The sequence below is a fragment of the Grampus griseus genome (genome assembly GCF_964374135.1).
Source record: "Grampus griseus genome assembly, chromosome: 10".
Classification (NCBI taxonomy): Eukaryota; Metazoa; Chordata; class Mammalia; order Artiodactyla; family Delphinidae; genus Grampus; species Grampus griseus.
Window position 1 is genome coordinate 38,736,367 of NC_139004.1, and position 20,680 is coordinate 38,757,046.

At 43.1% G+C, this 20,680-nt stretch overlaps 1 protein-coding gene across 1 annotated transcript in view; it reads right to left on the minus strand.

Annotated features, from left to right (window-relative positions):
- BLTP3A (bridge-like lipid transfer protein family member 3A) overlaps nt 1-17,197 on the minus strand; it is a 57,038-nt gene extending 39,841 nt beyond the window's left edge. Inside the window, exon 1 of the mRNA XM_082664850.1 lies at nt 17,036-17,197. Within this exon, the coding sequence (XP_082520976.1) occupies nt 17,036-17,079 (44 nt within the window). The 5' untranslated portion in view covers nt 17,080-17,197. The remainder of the gene's footprint in view (nt 1-17,035) is intronic.
- Nucleotides 17,198-20,680: the final 3,483 nt, after the last annotated feature.

Here is a 20,680-nt window from a genome sequence, read left to right on the forward strand (position 1 = left end):
CCACGAACTGCAGCAGGCTGTTAGCTTCTAAATAGGATAAAATAAAATCCCAGACCCTTACACATACTTTTACTGATTTTAATTCATTAAAAAAAAATTAATCAACATTTACTGAGTATGAATCAATTTTATTCTAGGAACCAAAAGAACAAGTTTTCTAAAATGGCTCCTATTCTCTGAAAACTAACTTGCCACAGAGGGAAAGAGAATTCCTCTTTTCCTGTAAAGAAGGGCCACCTACTAGGAAACAGGACTGGGTGTGAAAGGGAAAAATGAACACCTTAAACACTTCCACTATGCCAAACAACAACAACAACAACTGAAAGTAAAGGAAGATACAGTGCACATCCCTGAGTAAACTGGAGGAAACACAGTCCTGAAGGAAGGAAAGGAAAGCAGAAGACAGAACTCAATGTTATTTGTAATCACTAGGTACCAGCAGGCTTTGTTTTTCAAGCCCCTTTTGTATCTAAAATAAGATATTACAATTATTTCCTCCCAGCAACCCTTCCTTTACTCTTTAAGTATTCAGGGAAGCCACCTCAGCTCAGAAATGGGGGCAGGGCATCCATCAGAAGAATTAGTCTTAAAGATAATAATTTTTGAAGACATAAAATTAGTTTTGAGGACTGTGTGTCTCCCCTCTCCTTTGCACAGATTCTGATAAGACCCCACCTCCTCACCTCAGCTGAGAATCACTAAGATAAGCTACTTTTCCTTCTGATAAAAAGTTATTTTCAAGAAAAAAAAGTAATAGGTACTTTTTCAAGTATGTTTCTCTCTGAAAAAAAGAAGAACATACTTCAAATGAAATGAATAAGTTACACCGCTTATTAGCACTGACATTCTCAGAGTGACTGTATTAAATAGGTAGCATACATCTAACTTCTATACTGTATTCTATGCAAAATCTAACTCTATTTACAGTTCCATATAAAATAAATGTCATTTTTCATTTTTTCAAGCCTTAAAAAAATAAAAAAGTATGACAACATTTTACTTTGTACCAGTCACTGAAAAGGAATTTAAACACATTATCTCAATTAGTCTTCGCAATACCCCATATGAGGTATGCATCATTATCCCCATTTTAAAGAGGAAGAGCAATGGTTCTGATGAACCTAGGGGCAGGACAGGAATAAAGACGTAGACCTAGAGAATGGACTTGAGGACACGAGGAGGGGGAAGGGTAAATTGGAACAACTGAGACAGTAGCATTGACATATATACACTACCAAATGTAAAACAGATAGCTAGTGGGAAGCAGCTGCATAGCACAGGGAGATCAGCTCCGTGCTTTGTGACCACCTAGAGGGGTGGGACAGGGAGGGGATATGGGGATACATGTATACATACGGCTGATTCACTTTGTTATACAGCAGAAACTAACACAACATTGTAAAGCAATTATACTCCAATAAAGATGTTAAAAAAAATAAAGAGGAAGAACATGAGGCTCAGATGTGAAGTCATTTGCCCAAGGTGACAGGGCAGGAAGAGGCAGAGAAAAAGCATGAACCCAGCTCTGCTCACTGGACTGTCTTACTTCTAGTAACATTTTCACTCAGTAATATGTTCCTCTAAAACACATCTGGCACAGAATGAATTTATAAGCTATCTCAGAAATGGTTAGAGGACATCTTTTCCCTTTTACAACCTACCATGGACTGCTTAACCTGTATAAGAAGAATAAATCTGTTTGGGGGGGTAAAGTTATAGTGTAACTCCATCAAAAACTTTTCTGCACTTCGCCAAACAAATCAGATTAATAAAATCTTTCTTAAGTATGCCCAGGGCTAAGTCACCACCATACCAGCAGTAATGCCCAGTCTCTACCAAGACACAAGAGACCACACAGGTTACTGTGCCATCATCTCTATGATCAAATATGCAAGTAAGTTAGTAAGTAATCATCAAAAACTGAACACACAAAACCAAGAGTTCTTTACTTATGCTCTAAGGACGGCTGACAGTACGGGCGGGTTATGCCGGACCACCACAGGCTGTTCTCCCATAACAGTAATAATGATATAACATAGATTTGCTTTTTAATTTATCAATTTACTTTTAGGAGTCAACAAAAAATGGCTATTACCTTACCAGCTTCTCAAAAATGCAGTAAGGGGCTTCCCTGGTGGCGCAGTGGTTGGGGGTCCGCCTGCCGGTGCGGGGAGCACGGGTTCGTGCCCCGGTCCGGGGGGGATCCCGCGTGCCGCGAAGCGGCTGGGCCCGTGGGCCGTGGCCGCTGGGCCTGCGCGTCCGGAGCCTGTGCTCCGCAGCGAGAGAGGCCGCAGCGGTGAGAGGCCCGGGTAACGCAAAAAAAAAAAAAAAAAAAAAAGACAAAAATGCAGTAAGAATTCCTCAACTGATATTGTCCACATTTTATAATAACAAAGAATAGGTGAAAAGGTGACCCATGGGGCCAGTCGTGGGGGAGGTTTGTGGAGGTCTACTCAACCAAAGAAACCACTGATCTGAGATCTAATCAGAAACCATCCAACAACCCCTGGTACAAATTTCATTCAGCATTTGTGCTCCTAATAGAGGATGACATCACTGAGTCCAAGGGTGGCTGAAAAGGCTAATGGAAGCCTGCTATTTATTCCACTTCAAGAATGTGGGAAAACATTTTCTGGCCATCTGTTACTGTTACAGAGCATAGAAGCTAAGATGAAATCAAGATGGAAAAACAGATTTTGATCAGGTTTCATTTCTGCCAGAGAACTGCAATCTGCCAAAGAGACAACAGAGAAAGGCTCTCAGACATCTTTACATGTACCACAATGACGGAAAGTGAGAATTCTTAGATTTGCAGTCACAGAATTTCAGAGCTAAGAAGGGATCTTAAATAATCACTTAGTCCAGGGACTTCCCTGGTGGTCCAGTGCTAAAGAATCCGCCTTCCAATGCAGGGGACCCGGGTTCGATCCCTGGTCAGGGAACTAAGATCCCACATGCCACAGGGCAACTAAGCCCCCGTGCCACAATTACTGAGCTCACGCACCTCAACGAGAGAGCCCGTGTGCTGCAAACTACAGAGCCCATGCACTCTGGAGCCTGCACACTTCAACTAGAGAGAAGCCCATGTGCCACAACGGAAGATCCCATGTACCACAACTAAGACCCAATGCAGCATGCATGCACGCATAAATAAGTAAATAAATAAACATAGTCTTTTTTTCACCTTCCATTTTTAAAGGACATTTTAGCTGGATATGGAATTCCAGGCTGAGTTTCTTCCTTTAAGCATTTTAAAGATATCATCCCATTGTCTTCTTGCCTCTTTCGTTACGGATGAGAAGTCAGCCATTAATTTATATCAATGTTCTCCTTTCTGTGATGAGGCATTTTTCTCTGGCTGCTTTCAAGTTTTTCTCTTTATCTTTAGTTTTCAGCAATGTAACTGTGATGTGCCTGGGGTGGTTTTCTTTGGATCTATCCTGCTTAGGGTTTACTGAGCTTCTTGGATTCAGTAAATCTGTTTTTCACCAAGCTTGAACATTTTTAGACATTATTTCTCCCACTCTCGCTCTGTTACAGCTCTTTTGAAATATTATTAACATACCATATATACATGCATTTAAAATGTACGATTTTTTTAGTATATTCACATAGTTGTACAACCATAAGCTTAATCAATTTTCACTACCTCCCTCAAGGAAAAAAAAGCCATACCCTGCAGCTATCACCCCCAATCTCCCCATCCCTCCCAAAGCTAGACAACTGTCATTCTATTTTTTGTCTCTATAGATTTGCCTATTCTGGACATTTAATATAAATGGAATCGTACAATATGTGGTCTCTTGTGACTAGCTTCTTTCACTTAGCATACTGTTTTCAAAGTTCATCTATGTTGTAACATGAATTGGCACTTCATTATTTTTTATAGCTAAGAATATTCCATTGCATGAATATGTCACATTTTGTTTATCCATTCATCAGTTGATAGATATTTGGGTTATTTCCACTTAGAGAATATTATGAATAATGCTACTATGAAAATGCAAGTACAGGACTTCCCTGGTGGTCCAGTGGTTAAGACTGCGCATTCCCAATGCAGGGGGCCCGGGTTTGATCCCTGGTCAGGGAACTAGATCCCACATGCCTCAACTAAAAGTTCACATACTGCAACTAAAGATTCCCCATGCTGCAACAAAGATCCCATGTGCCGCAACTAAGACCCAGCACAGCCAAATAAAAAAATAAATATATTTTTTTAAAAAAGCAAATACGGGGCTTCCCTGGTGGCGCAGTGGTTGAGAGTCCACCTGCCGATGCAGGGGACACGGGTTCATGCCCCGGTCCGGGAAGATCCCACATGCCGTGGAGCAGCTGGGCCCGTGAGCCATGGCCGCTGAGCCTACGCGTCCAGAGCCTGTGCTCCACAACGGGAGAGGCCACATCAGTGAGAGGCCCACGTACCGCAAAAAAGAAAAGCAAATACAAGTTTTTTTGTGGACTTACAAATTTTATTTCTGTTAGACATACACTTAGGAGTAAAATTGCTGGGTCAAACAGTAACTGTTTTACTTTTTGAGGAACTGCCTATTTTCCAAAGTGGTTGTACCATCTTGCAATCCTACCAGCAGTATTTGAGAGTTCTAATTTCTCCACATCCTCACCATCACTTGTTATTATCTGTCTTTTTCATTATAGCCATCCTAGTAGCCACTGTGGTTTTGGGGGTTTTTTTAAACATCTTTATTGGAGTATAATTGCTTTACAATGGTATGTTAGTTTCTGATTTATAACAAAGTGAATCAGCTATACATATACATATATCCCCATATCTCCTCCCTCTTGCGTCTCCCTCCCACCCTCCCTATCCCACCCCTCTAGGTGGTCACAAAGCACTGAGCTGATCTCCCTGTACTATGCAGCTGCTTCCCACTAGCTATCTATTTTACATTTGGTAGTGTATATATGTCCATGCCACTCTCTCACTTCATCCCAGCTTACCCTTCCCCCCCCCTTTGTCCTCAAGTCCATTCTCTACATCTGCGACTTTATTCCTGTCCAGCCATTGTGGTTTTGATTTGCATTTCCTTGATGGTCTCATGATGTTGAACATCTTTTCATGTATTTATGGCCATGTCTATTCAGATACTCTGCCCATTTTTAAATTGGTTACTTGTATTTTTTTTATTATTTAGTTGTCAGCCATTATTCAGAAGTTTTTTGTCTTGTTTTAGTTATCTACTGCAGCAAAACAAATTACTCCTAGCGCCATAAAACAGTAAGCATTTTATTAAGCTCACACATTCTGTGCATTAGAAATCCATTCAAGGGATAACTAGGGTTGTTTTTCTCTGATTCATGATATCTGGGGCCTCATCTGGGAAGAGATGAATGGCTAGGAGCTGGGATCACCTGGAGCCCTCTTTATTCACATGGATGGGCCCTGAGCTGGAATGTCTCAAAGGCTGGGCTCAGCTGGGACTGTTGACTGCACACCTACATGTAGTTGCTTCGTGTAGCTTGGATGTCACTTCCACCCCCATTCAGTTGGTTACAAGAAAGCCACTAGGGCCAAGAGAAAAACATGTAAGGTGAAAGATATTGTTGTAGCCATCTTTGGAAAGTATAATCTGCCATGTATCTTATTCTCTCTTCTCTCCTTCTAGGACTCCAGTTACACATATTTTAATATTGTTCCATAGGCTGAGACTCTGTTTTCGTTTTTCAATCTTTTCTGTTCTTCAGAGTAGATAATTCCTACTACTCTATTTTCAAGTTCACTGACCCTTTCTTTAGCCATCTCCAATCTGCTGTTGAGCAAGTCCAATAAATATTTCATTTCAGATACTGTACTTTTAAGTTCTAGATTTTATATTTGGTTCTTTTTATACTTTCCATTTCTCTGCTCACATTCTCCATTTGTTATCAAGTTTGCTTTAAAGTCCTTGTCTGATATTTATTACTACCAAGTTTATTTACTACTACCAAGTTTGCTTTAAAGTCCTTGTCCGATAATTCCAACATCTGAGTCATCTTGGGGTCATTTCTACTGACTGCCATTCTCTGGACAATGAGTCACATTTTCCTTTATTACACATGTAGTCATTTATTATTGTATACTGGACATTATTGAGATTCTGGATTCTGTCAATCTTCCTTTGAAGAATTTTGTTCTGTTGGGCAATTAACTCAGCTAGATTCATACTCCAAACTCTGTCTTCCCTGTGGTGGACAGAAGCTGAATCTCAGCTCAATTCTTTCAGCTTTCAACCATTGCCTTTCCAGGCTCCATGGAGTCTTCGCCCATGCATATCAAGGATTAAAGCAGATTTTAGGGCTTCCCCTTCTTTTTTTTTTTTTAATAATTGCAAATCTCTTTATTCTTTTTTTTTCTTTTTGGCTGCACTGGGTCTTCATTGCTGCACACTGGCTTTCTCTAGTTGCAGCGAGTGGGGGCTACTCTTCGTTGCAGTGCGCAGGCTTATAATTGCGGTGGCTTCTCTTGTTGCAGAGCATGGGCTCTAGGCATGCGGCTTCAGTAGTTGCAGCACGTGGGCTCAGTAGTTGCGGCTCACAGGCTCTAGGGCACGTGGGCTTCAGTAGTTGTGGTGCATGGGCTCAGTAGTTGTGGCTCGTAGGCTCCGGAGTGCAAGCTCAGTAGTTGTGGCACACAGGCTTAGTTGCTCCGCAGCATGTGGTATCTTCCCGGACCAGGGATTGAACCCATGTCTCCTGCACTGGCAGGCGGATTTTTTTTTTTTTTTTTGCATTACACAGGCCTCTCACTGCTGTGGCCTCTCCCATTTCGGAGCACAGGCTCCAGACGCGCAGGCTCAGCGGCCATGGCTCACGGGCCCAGCTGCTCCGCAGCACGTGGGATCTTCCCGGACCGGGGCACGAACCCGTGTCCCCTGCATCGGCAGGCGGACTCTCAACCACTGCGCCACCAGGGAAGCCCAGGCAGGCGGATTCTTAACCACTGTGCCACCAGGGAAGTCTGCTCCCTTCTTTCTGAGATTTATTCCCTCATTTTCCAGCCCCTCTTATAGCCCTGAACTCTACTCTCTGACTGCCCAAGCTAGTAAGACTGCAGACTTTTGCTTGAGTGCTAGCCATCACCCACCATGCAAAGTGGGGAGTGTCCTCAGGCAAAAAGCTATATAAGTGAGAATCTTACCCAGTGCAGTTCCCATCTTTCAAGTTCCCTGTCAGTTTCTGCCTCATTTGGTCACTTTCCAAAGTCTTCCAGTTGTTGCTTTTTACATACTACCCAGAGCTCGTAATTGTTACATGAGGGAGGGTTAGGTCAATATAAGATACTCCTATATTATTAGAAGTCGAACCCTTTTCTACCTCTGTCAAGCCAGTTCCTCAAATGAAGTGAGTTCCTGAACACTGCAGCCCCTTCTTTCGCTCAGGTTAAAAAACAGAAATTTCAAAAAAAGAGACACAGAGAGAGAAGAAAGAAAAACAGATGTCTCTTAGAAAAGGGAAATGCATATTTTCAGCTCTGCCTGGGAAAGCACTACACCAGATGGCATGAGGAAGTCAGCTTGAATGAACTTAGCCCATCCCTATCTGGATTGTCTACATTTCAGAACTCCCCAACTTTCAAATGACCCATATATGCCACTGCCCAGACCCCTGCTGCCCAGACTCCTGCCCCATCCTCACTGCCACTGCAACAAAAACCACTTTTGGAAAATAAAAAACAAACTTGGAGCTTCCAGAGTATCTGTGGATTGAGGAGCTATGAAAGTAAGAGTAGCTTAGGGGAGTTGACCCTGTAGGACATATTATGAATTAGAGTTGGTCTAGTTAGAATAGCATTCCTGCTCCCAAATATGTTCTCTATTCCTCCCCTTGAGCTGGGTGAAATCATATATCCTAATGAACTGGGAATTTTGGTGAGAAAGTAAGGGGAGCAGAGCATATAGGCCTGAGGGTAGGGGGATATGGTAACAGAGGACTGGGGGTAGAACCGGGGCAATGGGTGCATGAGAAGGGGGGACTTAGGAGGTGGGAAAGAGACATAAAGGAGAGAAGAGCAAGTATATCAAGAGCAAACTTGAGCTGTTTCAGATTCCAGACTAACTCAGTGGTTCTCAGCCCTAACAGACCCAACTCTACGAGTGGTATTGCCAAGAGTGACAACATTTTCTAAAATAACGTTCAAATCAATTTTCCCCCATGGTAGCTGCAGTCCTGGAACATTCACTCTAGTTTAAAGCTATGCAGGGAATTTCCTGGTGGTCCAGTGGTTAGGACTCCGTGCTTCCACTGCAGGGGGCACGGGTTCGATTCCTGGTCAGGGAACTAAGATCCCACAAGCTGCGCAGAGCGGCCAAAAAAAAAAATCTGTGCAGTACTTTGTGTTTACATGTAAGTAGGCTTATATAATCTAAACAGGTAATTCACCTCTGTAAACATCTAACAAACATTCAGAAGTCAAAAAGAACAAAGGACAAGGAGTTCCCTAGTAGCCTAATGGTTAGGATTCCAGGCTTTCACTGCCGTGGCCCAGGTTCAATCCCTGGTCAGGGAACTGAGATCCCGTAAGCCACTTGGTGCAGCCAAAAGTAAATAAATAATTAATTTTTAAAAAGACAAAGGACAATCCTTCTTTGTGTGAAATGATTCTGCATACTGCATGACGTCAGCATCTCCAGCCCACTCATTAAAAGCTGGTCACACTCCTCAATCACAACCAAAAAAAAAAGTCCTTGTTGAGATACAATGATCTCAATGATCTAAAAGATCTTACTCCAAGGAATGGGAAAGAAAAACGTTTTCTTCTTCTTCTTCATCTCCCCACCTCCTTCAAATGGTTCCCTAACAATCAAGATCCAGATCTCCATCTAGTGAGCTTATATTATATATAATTAACACACTATTGCTTTTGTGGGCTAACTGGGAACCTATTCAACATTTATAACACTATTTCTACTACTGGACCACACACTCCAAATTTCAAACTTAGAAATAAATTTTGAGAACATAACACTTCCATAAGTCAGAGACTTAAATACACTGACCTCTCACCATCAGTGTTCTCATTCTTTAAATGATGGGCTGACATCCAAGATAGATAGATATAGATATAGATATCTCCAAGGCACTATAAAGACTGAGTATACATGTAAAATGATCATTGCTGTGGGCGAATAAAACAACGTCAATCAACAAATAACTTATAATACATCTAGTCCTTATTTTTGTGGCAAGAAGGTACAAACTACATACCCTTTACCTAACTTGCTAATGTGAATTATTTTTACACCTTAGTTTTTCCATTTACTACAGATATTGATTGATTGATTGATTCTACTGCTTATAAATATTGGGAAATGTTCTTTAGCATCTATAATCAGCACCAGTAGCACTTGCTTCATCACACAGAGATAAAAGGTCCCTTAATGACACTGGGTGAATTGGATTCCCTTGCCCTTCTGCTCTCCCACCCCCACTCCTGCTCCGGTCTACGGTTCCATGAGTTATAACTATACACCTCCATTCTACATACCTTCTCCTGCACCCACTTAACCCATTCAAAACATCTTAAACTCTCTGGGTTTCAAAGTAGCCAAAGGACATAATCCCTGCCATATGGGGGTCACACTCCAGTGATTGTAGAGAATTAAGCTGTGATAAAAAGAATCTTTTTTTTTTCCAGCAATTAACACCATACTTAACAGATTATTATTCAACCAGGCTTTATATTAGGTGAGGGTAACTAAATGACCTCTAATTTTTTTTTTCCGCTGTGAGAATACAGTATATGATTGTGCTATCTTCTTAAACTTTGGATAATTAAATCTTCTAAGGACCCAACCCAGTATTATATTTCAAGTATTTCACCTATGCTGAGGTCAAAGTTTACCTTGTAGTGTGCCTTGATAAGAAAAAAATGATAAATGGGACCAGCCCTTGTTTCCCTCTCTCCTTAAGCAGTGATACAGAGCATTCATCTCTACCTCTCCGTATTAAAATATTAAGAAACATAATTCTTAAATATCTAAAGAATTAGACATTTGGGTAAGTTAGGCACTGTCAGTGATCTCTCTTGAGCAACTTTAATATGATAAGTAATAGTCACTGTTCATTGAATACTTTTTCAGTAGCAGGCACTTTTATACATTATTTCTAATCCTCAAAACAACAGAGTGCGTTATTATCCCCCATTTTACAGATGAGAAAACTGAAGCTTCAAGAAGCAAAAAGACTTGCTGAACACCAGTTTACAAGTAGCAGAGTCAGAATGTACAGCCACCTTTTAGAATCCAAAGTCCTGGTTCTTTCTACTACAATGACATGCCTCTCAATTAATTTTTCAAAGCAGCTAATTTCATTATTTGTGAATCATACATTAAGCTTTGTACGTCAGATACATATGACAGTACTGCTTTGAAATTTTTATTGCTTATAAATGCTACTTTTTAAGACACAACACAACCACTTTATGATAAAAGGGAATCATCCTTGGAAAGTTGTAAAGACTCTAATACAAAAACTATGAAATTCAGGGCTTCCCTGGTGGCACAGTGGTTGAGAGTCTGCCTGCCGATGCAGGGGATGCTGGTTCGTGCCCTGGTCTGGGAAGATTTCACATGCCGCGGAGCGGCTGGGCCCGTGAGCCATGGCCGCTGAGCCTGCAGTGAGAGGCCTGCACACCACAAAAAAAAAAAAACTATGAAATTCAAGTTTTAGTTTCTTTAGTAAAGATAAAAGACTATGCCAATGGGGTACTAAGCTTATAGAACAGAATGAAATTATTTAATATCCAGGGTAGTCTGAAGACCAAATATTTAACAAAAACTCAAACACCTAATAAACGGCCCCTCCTTTCTCTCAAGGTACATGACTGTTATTTTGACAGGGAGCAAAGCATCACATCCCTTCCAAGCAAGAAATGTATGGGTTAATGGTTACAAATTACCCTAATTATTTTCATTGAACCTCCCAATTTGAACATTTCTCCAAAAAGATCTGTTTTCAAGGTTCTGACATTTGCTTGTCAGACATTTGACATTTGCTTGCTCAAATTTACAAATAAATCAGAATTTGAAAATTAAACAGAGGCAAAAATAAAGTGGCCATCTGGTTTACCACAGATGAAGTAAAGAAATTTTCAAAACATACGCAACAGAATGACTAAAATGTCATGAAGAACCTAGGGGTAAGACAGGAATAAAGACACAGACCTACTGGAGAACGGGCTTGAGGACATGGGGAGGGGGAAAGGTGAGCTGTGACAAAGCGAGAGAGAGGCATGGACATATATACACTACCAAACGTAAGGTAGATAGCTAGTGAGAAGCAGTCGCATAGCACAGGGATATCAGCTCCGTGCTTTGTGACCGCCTGGAGGGAGATGCAAGAGGGAAGAGATATGGGAACATATGTATATGTATAACTGACTCACTTTGTTATAAAGCAGAAACTAACACACCATTGTAAAGCAATTATACTCCAATAAAGATGTTAAAAAAATAAAAATTTTAAAATTTTAAAAAATAATAATAATTTAAAAAAAGAATGACTAAAATGAAAAAGATAAAAAATACCAAGTGTTGGCAAGGATATAGAGCAACCAGAACTCTCATACATTTCTGGTGGAAGTGCAAATTGGTACAGCCACTTTGGAAAACTGTTTGGTAATATCTATTAAAATTTCACATATACATATCCCACAACCCAGAAATTCCACTCTTAGGTATATCCCCAACCAGTATGTATACATCTGTTCACCAAAGGACATATACTAGAATGTTTCTAACAGCACTATTCAGCATAGCCCTAAACTGGGAAACTATCCAAATGTCCATCAATAGTAAAATGTATAAATGCATTTAGGTATATTCACATAATAGAACACTAGACAGCAATGAAAATGAAAAAATCTACAAATTGATACAACAGAGATTAACCTCACAAAAATAATGTTGAACTAAAGAAGCCAGACATGAAAGCATACATTCTGTGATTCCATTTATATAAATTACAAAAAAAGACAAAACTAATCTTTGCTGTTAGAAATCAGGACAGTGGCTACCCTTTGGTAGAGGTAATGATGGGAGGAGACACAAGGGTGTTTCTTGGTGCTGGTAATATTCTCTTCCTCCACGTGGGTGCTGGCAGCAAGAGTATGTTCAGTAGATGAGAAGCATTAGAGCAGCAGAGTGATTAAGGAGCCCGGCTCTGGGGACTTCCCTGGTGGTGCAGTGGTTAAGAATCTGCCTGCCAATGCAGGGGACATGGGTTCGATCCCTGGTCCAGGAAGATCCCACATGCCGCAGAGCAACTAATCCCGTGCGCCACACTACTGAGCCTGCACTCTAGAGCCTGCACTCCGCAACTACTGAGCCTGTGTGCTGCAACTTCTAAAGCCCGCGTGCCTAGAGCCCATGCTCTGCAACAAGAGAAGCCACTGCAATGAGAAGCCCGTGCACTGCAACAAAGAGTAGCCCCCACTCACTGCAACTAGAGAAAGCCCGCGCACAGCAACGAAGACCCAAAGCAACCAAAAATAAATAATAAATAAAATTTAAAAAAATAAATAAAATAAAACAGATGATTAATAAGGCATTTAAAAAAAAAAAAAAAGGAGCCCGGCTCTGGAATGGGAGTGACTGCGTTAGAATCTCAGTTCCATCACTTACTAGTTATGATTTGAGGCAAGTAATTTAACTTCTCTGTGCCTCATTTCTTCATCGATAAAATGGGCCTAATGTCTCCTTCACAGGGTTAGTCTGAGGATTAAATCATCATAAGACTTGTAAAATGCTTATTCGCACAGTTGGCTATCACTATTAAATATCTGCTGAGTAAACAAAAGCGCTTATTCTGAAGCAACGCAACAAGATGAGGAAGGAAACAAATACATCTATGATTGCACTATTGCCAGAAAATGCACAAAATAATTATTGGGGAAATGAAGATGACAATAAGTAAAGTCTAGTATAAAGGGGCGTGATCTGGAAGCTGAGACTAGGCCTAGAAACCTTCACCTAAACAGACCCTGGGCAAGCAGGGCAAGCCTCTCTGAGCCTGCAGCTCCCAGCAGTCCACCAGAGGCTGGCCCAGTGATCTCTCCAGGATGATGAGTATAAACGAGTGGAGGCACTGATCAGAAATGGAGAGGGCTGAGCTCACAGTCAGGCTCTCTTATTCTCTGAAAGGACTCTGAAATCATCTATGCCTCTGAATTTCACCTAATGCTTATGGTTTTTAAATATCTATCATGTCTATCAGCCATGTCTTTGTCACTCGGGGTCACATTTCCCGCAGCCATTCTGAGTAAATAATTCATACTTCTGATGGGTTTCTAAAAGAGCCAGTTGGATTAGTTGCTGTCACCCATACCATGGAAGTGTATTCTCTGGCCATGTGATAATAGCTACTCTTTATTAAACGCTACTTCCACGCCAGGCACTATAATAAATACTTTATCCCCAATTCTCAAAAAATTCTGCAAAGCACGTAGTATTCTTCCTTATTCTCATCCTTTACAGACAAGAAAACTAAGGCTCAGAAAGGCTGCCCTGTTCATTAAGTGGCAGAGCTAGAAGGTGAATCTAGCTTGTCTGGCTCCAGAAAAAACGCTCTTTTCCTGAGCCATAGTCCCTTGACTCACTTTACAATCTATCATATTTCTTCTTACTTGTATAACAAAAGGTCTTAGCTAAGGTGTTCTAAAACAAGAATAATCTAATTTGGTGAAAAATCAATTTTGGATATTTTTTAAATGATTACTTTTGTTTCTAAGTAAAGGTCTCCTCCTGGGTTTATTTAAATGAATACTGTACATTGAAGCTATTTGTATTAAACAGCAGTTATCCAAACCATAGGTTAAAGCCCTTAGAAGAGATTTATACTTCTTTCCTCCTGAATCCCCAGTGCCCAGATCAGTGCTTGGCCTAGAGAAGACACTTAACAAAAGTATCTTGAACATCACCTCCTTCAAATCTTGTTTACCAAAATACTCTACTAACAAGTAGGATGCATTCCAACAAGAAACTTTAGTACCTGAAACTTCATGACCAAAATTAAAAATAATATGCAAGTCACTGGGATATCCTTCCTGCTATAGGATACTCTTCCAGGTCAAGCAGCACTGTCATCATCAACAAGTAATTATTAAACACCTATAAATATTTACTTAATATAGTAACCCAGTACCCCTTCTCCTCTCTCCTTCCCCATCAGGTTTGGCAAGACATAGAAGCTATAGTTCCCCTCCAGGCAGGCTGGCCTCTGTACATGTAGTAGAGACCATACAAAGACACAAATGTCACATGTGATTAAGGCAGCTTTTCCGAGTTAAACCAACAGAAAGGCCTCAGGAGTTTGACCTTTCCCCCAGTTAGACCCATGTCCTAGCACTTTTCCAGGAGCCCTGAAATTGCAGCCCTGAATAACCTTCTCCCCCCACCTCCTCAGTCAACCACACAACCCTGAGGAAACAAGAAATTTCTCCCAATGTCTGTCATACCTACTCCTAATTCATCTAAAAGAGATACTTTGTTCACTAAGGATTCACTGAATGTGTTAGCATATACTATTAAAATTTTTCTTTAAAAGCTCTATCTTCATAGAGGGTGCACAGAATATGAGTGCCCTATGGGGGAAGTATACCAGAATTAGAAAGGTGGGTTCTATTTCTCTACCTTTTTTTTTGGCCGGGCCATGGGGCTTGTGGGATCCTAGTTTCCGGACTAGGGATTGAACCGGGCCCTTGACAGTGAAAGCGCTGAGTCCTGACCACTGGACCGCCAGGGAACTCCCTCTATTTCTCTACCTTACCTTCCACTGCAACTTAGGAAAGTCATTTATCCTCCTAGGCTTTACCTTCCTCAGCCATAAAATGAGAGGTTGAACTAGTCAAGGATTATTCAGGGCATTCACTCAAGATGCCTTATGGGGTTAAGGCATGTGCTTTAAGGGGTTCTTAACCCCTCCCCCCAGGGAACTTATATAAAAAATTACTTGTTTGTGTATGTGGATTTTTCTGGAGAAGTCTATGGCTTATATCAAATTGTCACACAAGTTATGGCCCCCAAAATAGCCATATCTCATGTTTTATTGAGCACTTACTATGTGCTAGGCACTTTACCAAGCCCTTGTGTATTAACTTATATAACCCTCACAATAACCCTTTGAGTTAGATACTATTATTATCCTCATTTTACAGTTAAAGTAAACCAAAAGGACTTCCCTGGCGGTCCTGTGGTTAAGACTTCACCTTCCAGTGCAGGGGTGAGGGTTCGATCCCTGGTGGGGGAGCTAGGATCCCCCATGCCTGGGGTCAAAGAACCAAAACATAAAATAGAAGCAACATTGTAACAAACTCAATAAAGACTTTAAAAAAAAAAAAAAAGAAAGAAACCAGAAAGAGCCTGGACTTTTAAACACAGTGCTATGTTAGGTAAGGTCATCTCTAAACTTTAAAATTCTCTGATTCTGTGTTCACTCAAATTAATGGTTTTCCTTTAGTTAAATTTTGTCTCATTTCACAATCATTAGTCCTACACATAAGTCTTTACACAGAACAACCAAATTTATGGAACACCCAAATGAATGTTACCTGAAAAACAATATACTAGGGAGTTAACCAAGTAAAGGGTCCAAAGGCACTTTCCAGCTCCAGCCTCCAATCTGCTTTTCCTTTTAAAACATGGTGTGGTGATTAACCAAAAGATGTATCTGAATCTAATGACTAATTAAAGTCTAAAATCAAAGTAACAGTAAATTGGCCAGTGTCTGCCAGAAAAGGAGATGCAGTGACAGGAATAGTGTCTCACACACCACTCACCAAGGCAATGAGAAGACCAGGAAAGACACATGAGTGCAAGGTCTTGGGTCCCATGTTGACTGGCTTCTCCCCCTACTCGCACCTCCTGAAAACCACTGACCACTGTGGAGCCAAGGAGTGGATCACTCTCCACGTGACAGACAACGGCTGTCTAAAGGTATTAAGGTATCACCAAGCCCCGCTTGGAATAAGGAGTGAAAACGAACTGAAAGGCTAGCTTCCAATTTTTGTGGACACCAGTTCTGACAACCTGCAATCGTAATCAGGGGTCAGCAGTCACCCAATTACAACTGAATTGTTTTGCCTGTCACCTGGCTCGGGTCCAAATGACTTGAGGGACATCACATTGCTTAATAAATGACTGCAAAGTAGAAGTGGGCGTCGTTAGCTCTTTTCACAGGCTGTCAAAAAACCTCCACATCTTAAAGGGAAGGTTGTTGAAACTTTATGCCCAACTCTCATGGCCCTTCTCCATTTAGTCTATGTAAGGAGAAGAGAAGCAAAGGAAGGAGAAAGGAGATCAGAGGAACGGCCCTGGGTGCAAGGATTAGCTTTTTCAAGGGTGATGCAACAGGGTCAGCCAGACGATGAAGAGGAGGAGCTGGGTGCTTCTGGGAAGGCGAAACCAGTGTCGGGGTTGGGAATCTGAACGGAATATGGGTTACGCGGGACTGGGTGACAGGGTTATTTAGAAGGGGCCGGGGAAGAAGGATCTAGCCCGGAGCAGCACTAGGAAGAGGAAGGCCGGGGTGGCGGTGGTGGGCGGGTCAAGAGGCGGGCAGACGGCCCCGAGGGAGGGGCAGCGGGTCCTCAGCCGAGAGGAAACACAGCGGGGCGGGCAGGAAAGGATGGAAACCGCGGGGTCCACGGAGTGACTGGCAGAGGGCCCAGGGGGCATGCAAGGGAGGACGGGGTGACCTGCCCGGCGGTGTGGGAACTGAGGGTGCGCGCAGCCGGTCAGGAGACCCTTGGGGTCGGGAGGGCCGGGGGGCTGTTAGGCTGGGGAGGAGAGCCTGGGCACCCGCGCAAGGGCAGGGGCGCCGGGTCCCGGAGGGCCCAGGGCCAGGGAAGAGCAGAGTGGTGACAACGTTCGGGGCCACCGGAGCGGGGAGGCGGCCGTCCGGCTCGAGTTGAGGCGGGGATCGCCGCCGAGTCCCGGCCCGGGCTGAGGAGAGGGAGGCCGGCCAGGAGCACGGCGTCAGGGAGGAGGGTCGAAGGGGGAGAGGAAGGGCCCGGGACCGCTGGGGCCGGCGCTGGCGCTCTCACCGGGACAGGTGCTTCAGGATCTGCTTCTTAATGAGCCCGGCCATGCCGGAGCCGCGGCCCGCGTGGAAGGCAGGCGGGCAGCTGTGTTCTCCTCAGCCGCAGAGAAGAGGCGGCCCCTCACCTCGCCGCGGCGCGGGGACCGGACGCCGCCGCCACAGCTGCCGCCATGGCGCCCTCCCGCCCCTGCCCTGGCGCCCCGAGCTCCGCCACGATCCCACCCACCCGCGCGGCGACAAGGAGATCGCGCGTCTCCAGCCTGGCTCGCGGCTGCCCGGAGCGCGCGCTGTGGGAGGGGCGCGCGGCGGCGGCGGGGGCGCGCGCGGCGAGGGGCGGGGCGGGCGAGCTCTGAGCTCGCTCTCTCCCCTCAGCCCCGCCCGCTGTCTGAAGTCGATGGAGATCTGAAGGACTTCGCCTCTGAACTGCAGGAGGTTCACACCCCGCAGTCTCCTTGAAGCATCAGGGAAAGGCGGCGTGTCTGTAATTTTTTGCAGGAATTAGCTAGATAATTCCACACCTCCTGGTCCGCTTCTCATTCATTTCCCTCACACGTTAACTCATTTGTTGAGCACCAGCTAACTGTACTGCAGGAATCGGGCTGGGGAGTGAAAAGTAGTCTCAAGGACCTCACAGGCCCATAGAACCACTGCGCTCTGCTGCTTTGTGCTGAAAGGTGAGAGGGGGCGCCTCGCCATCCTCTATGTGCCCCTCTTAGCCTTTACCTGGTTAACCAATGGATAAATGTTTACTCAACACATATGAGATGTACTGCAGAGGTACCCACTCTCAAATGCTGGGGGCAGCAGAAAATGAGGCAGTAACTTTGACCAAGGGCTTTAGAGATCAACTTTGTTTTACAAATAAGGAAACTGAAGCCCAGGGGAAATAGTTGAAAGAGCTTACAGAAGGTCACAGCTACATAGTGAGACAAAAGACTAGAACCCAAGTGTTCTTACTCTCAGTCCAGTGCTACTTCCACTCAGTCGATACACTTAAAAGTGTAACCTATATGCCGGGGACACCTGTAGATTCAGGCAAAGGTGGGAAGGTGGCAGTTTTCTGGACTTAAACCATCAAGCAAAAACCTAAGCAAAATACTCTCCGAGACAGGCTTATAGGAAATCTGGCCACCGGTTAATTTTAAGTTTATTCATTCTTGTAAATAGATAATACATGAACATAATACAAAAATCAAGATAAGCCTCCCCCCTCCCCTGTCCCTCAGCCATTCAATTCCCTTCCACTAAACAACTGTTACCCCTTTCCCAAATTATGTTTTTGTTTTGTTTTAATTTATTTCATTTTATTTATTTTTGGCTGCATTGGGTCTTCGTTGCTGCGCTCGGGCTTTCTCTAGTTGCGGCGAGCGGGGGCTACTCTTCGTTGCGGTGCGCGGGCTTCTCATTGCGGTAGCTTCTCTTGTTGCAGAACACGGGCTCTAGGTGCATGGGCTTCAGTAGTTGTGCTGTGGCAGGCTTCAGTAGTTGTGGCACGCGGGCTCTAGAGTGCAGGCTCAGTAGCTGTTGGCGCATGGACTTAGTTGCTCCATAGCACGTGGGATCTTCCCGGACCCGGGCTCCAACCCGTGTCCCTAGCATTGGCAGGTGGATTCTTAACCACTGCGCCACCAGGGAAGCCCCCAAATTATGTTTTTAAAAGGGAACAAATCATCCTCAGCCTGGGTTCTCTACTATCCATTTTCCTCCATCAAGACTGCATAATCTATCATTATTTGTTCCTCTGCCCACTTCTCACCAGAATACATACCAGGGACCAATAGACCCCACGGAAGAAGAGATTTCTTGCCAGGATTATTGACCATAATAGCTCCTTCCCAATTCGGCTGTCACCTGCTGGGGCCTCAGGGCAATTTCTTGCATTTCTTGCTCCTTTTCCTAGAGCACCCCAGCAGCTGACTGGATATCTGACATTAGCTATGTAAAACAAAACTTGCCTCAAGCTCAGAGACTCAGTATCCTTGTTGGATGATTCATCATGCCTGATGAATTAGATATTTTTATTGAAAGCAAAAACTCATGCTCTAAAACAATATGGCCCTTCTAAGGACCACGGAATAGGAGAGTTCATACTCTCACCAATAGTATCGTGTTTACCTTTCCCTGCAATGCTAAGAATGCAAAGCATATAAAAACAAAAGGGATTTGGGGCCGATCTGTATTTTTTTTAAGGTTAAACATTTCATTTTGAAATGATTGTAGATTACTTACTTCAGTTAAAGTAAGAAATAATACAGAGATCCCTGTACCCTTTACCCAGTTCCCCCCAATGGTAACATCTTGCAAAACTTTAGTACAATATCACAACCAAGATATTGACATTGATACATTCAGTGTACAGAATATTTCTTCCTGATATGAATCCCTTTTATTTCCTTTCCTTGCCTTATAGAGTGGGCTACCACTCCTGGCACTTTGTTTAATAGTACTGGTGAGAGCAGACATCCTTTCTTTGTTTCCAAACTTAGGAGGAAAGCATTCATTCAGTCTTTCACCATTAAGTATAACGTTAACTGTAGATTTTTTTGTAGGTGCTCTTTTCAACTTAATGAAGATCTCCTCTATTCGTATTTTTTCTGAGAGTTTTTATCAAGAATAAATGTTTAAGGACTTCCCCAATGGTCCAGTGACTAAGGCTCCACGCTTCCAATGCAGAGGGCCTGGGTTCGATCCCTGGTCAGGGAACTAGATCCCACATGCTGCAACTAAGAGTTTGCATGCCGCAACTAAAGATCCTGTACGCAGCAACTAAGACCCGGCACAGCCAAATAAATAAATAAATACTTAAAAAAAAATAAATAAAGGATGTGTTTTTTAAAAAAAAGAATAGGGACTTCCCTGGTGGCACAGTGGTTAAGAATCTGCCTGCCAATGCAGGGGACACGGGTTTGAGCTCTGGTCAGGGAAGATGCCACATGCTGTGGAGCAACTAAGCCCATGTGCCACAACTACTCATCCTGCACTCTAGAGTCTGCAAGCCACAACTACTGAGCCCACATGCCACAACTACTGCAGCCCGTGTGCCTAGAGCCTGTGTTCACAACAAAAAGAAGCCACCACAATGAGAAGCCTGCACACCGCAACAAAGAGTAGCCCCCGCTCACTGCAACTAGAGAAAGCCCACGTGCAGCCAATAAATAAATAATTTTTTTAAAGGAATAAATGTTTAATTTTTTTCAAAGGCTTTTTCTGCATTTAATGTTATGTAATTTTTTTTTAGCCTGTTATCATGATGGATTACATTGTTTGACTTTTCAAATACTGAACCAGCTTGCATCCCTAGAGTAAACGCCATTTAAAACATGGTGTATAAATTACTTTTATATATTGATGAATTCTACTTGTCAATATTTGGTTAAGAATTTGTGTATACTTCCTCGATGGCTAATAATGTGGAATGTCTTTTCATGTGCTTATAGCCCATTTGTAAATCTTCTTTGGAGAAATGTCTATTCAGATATTTTGTCCTTTTTTTTTTTTTTTCATTTATTTTTGGCTGTGTTGGGTCTTCGGTGCCATGCACGGGCTTTCTCTAGTTGTGGAGAGTGGGGGCTACTCTTCATTGCAGTGTGCAGGCTTCTCATCAGGTGGCTTCTCTTGTTGCGGAGCATGGGCTCTAGGTATGCGGGCT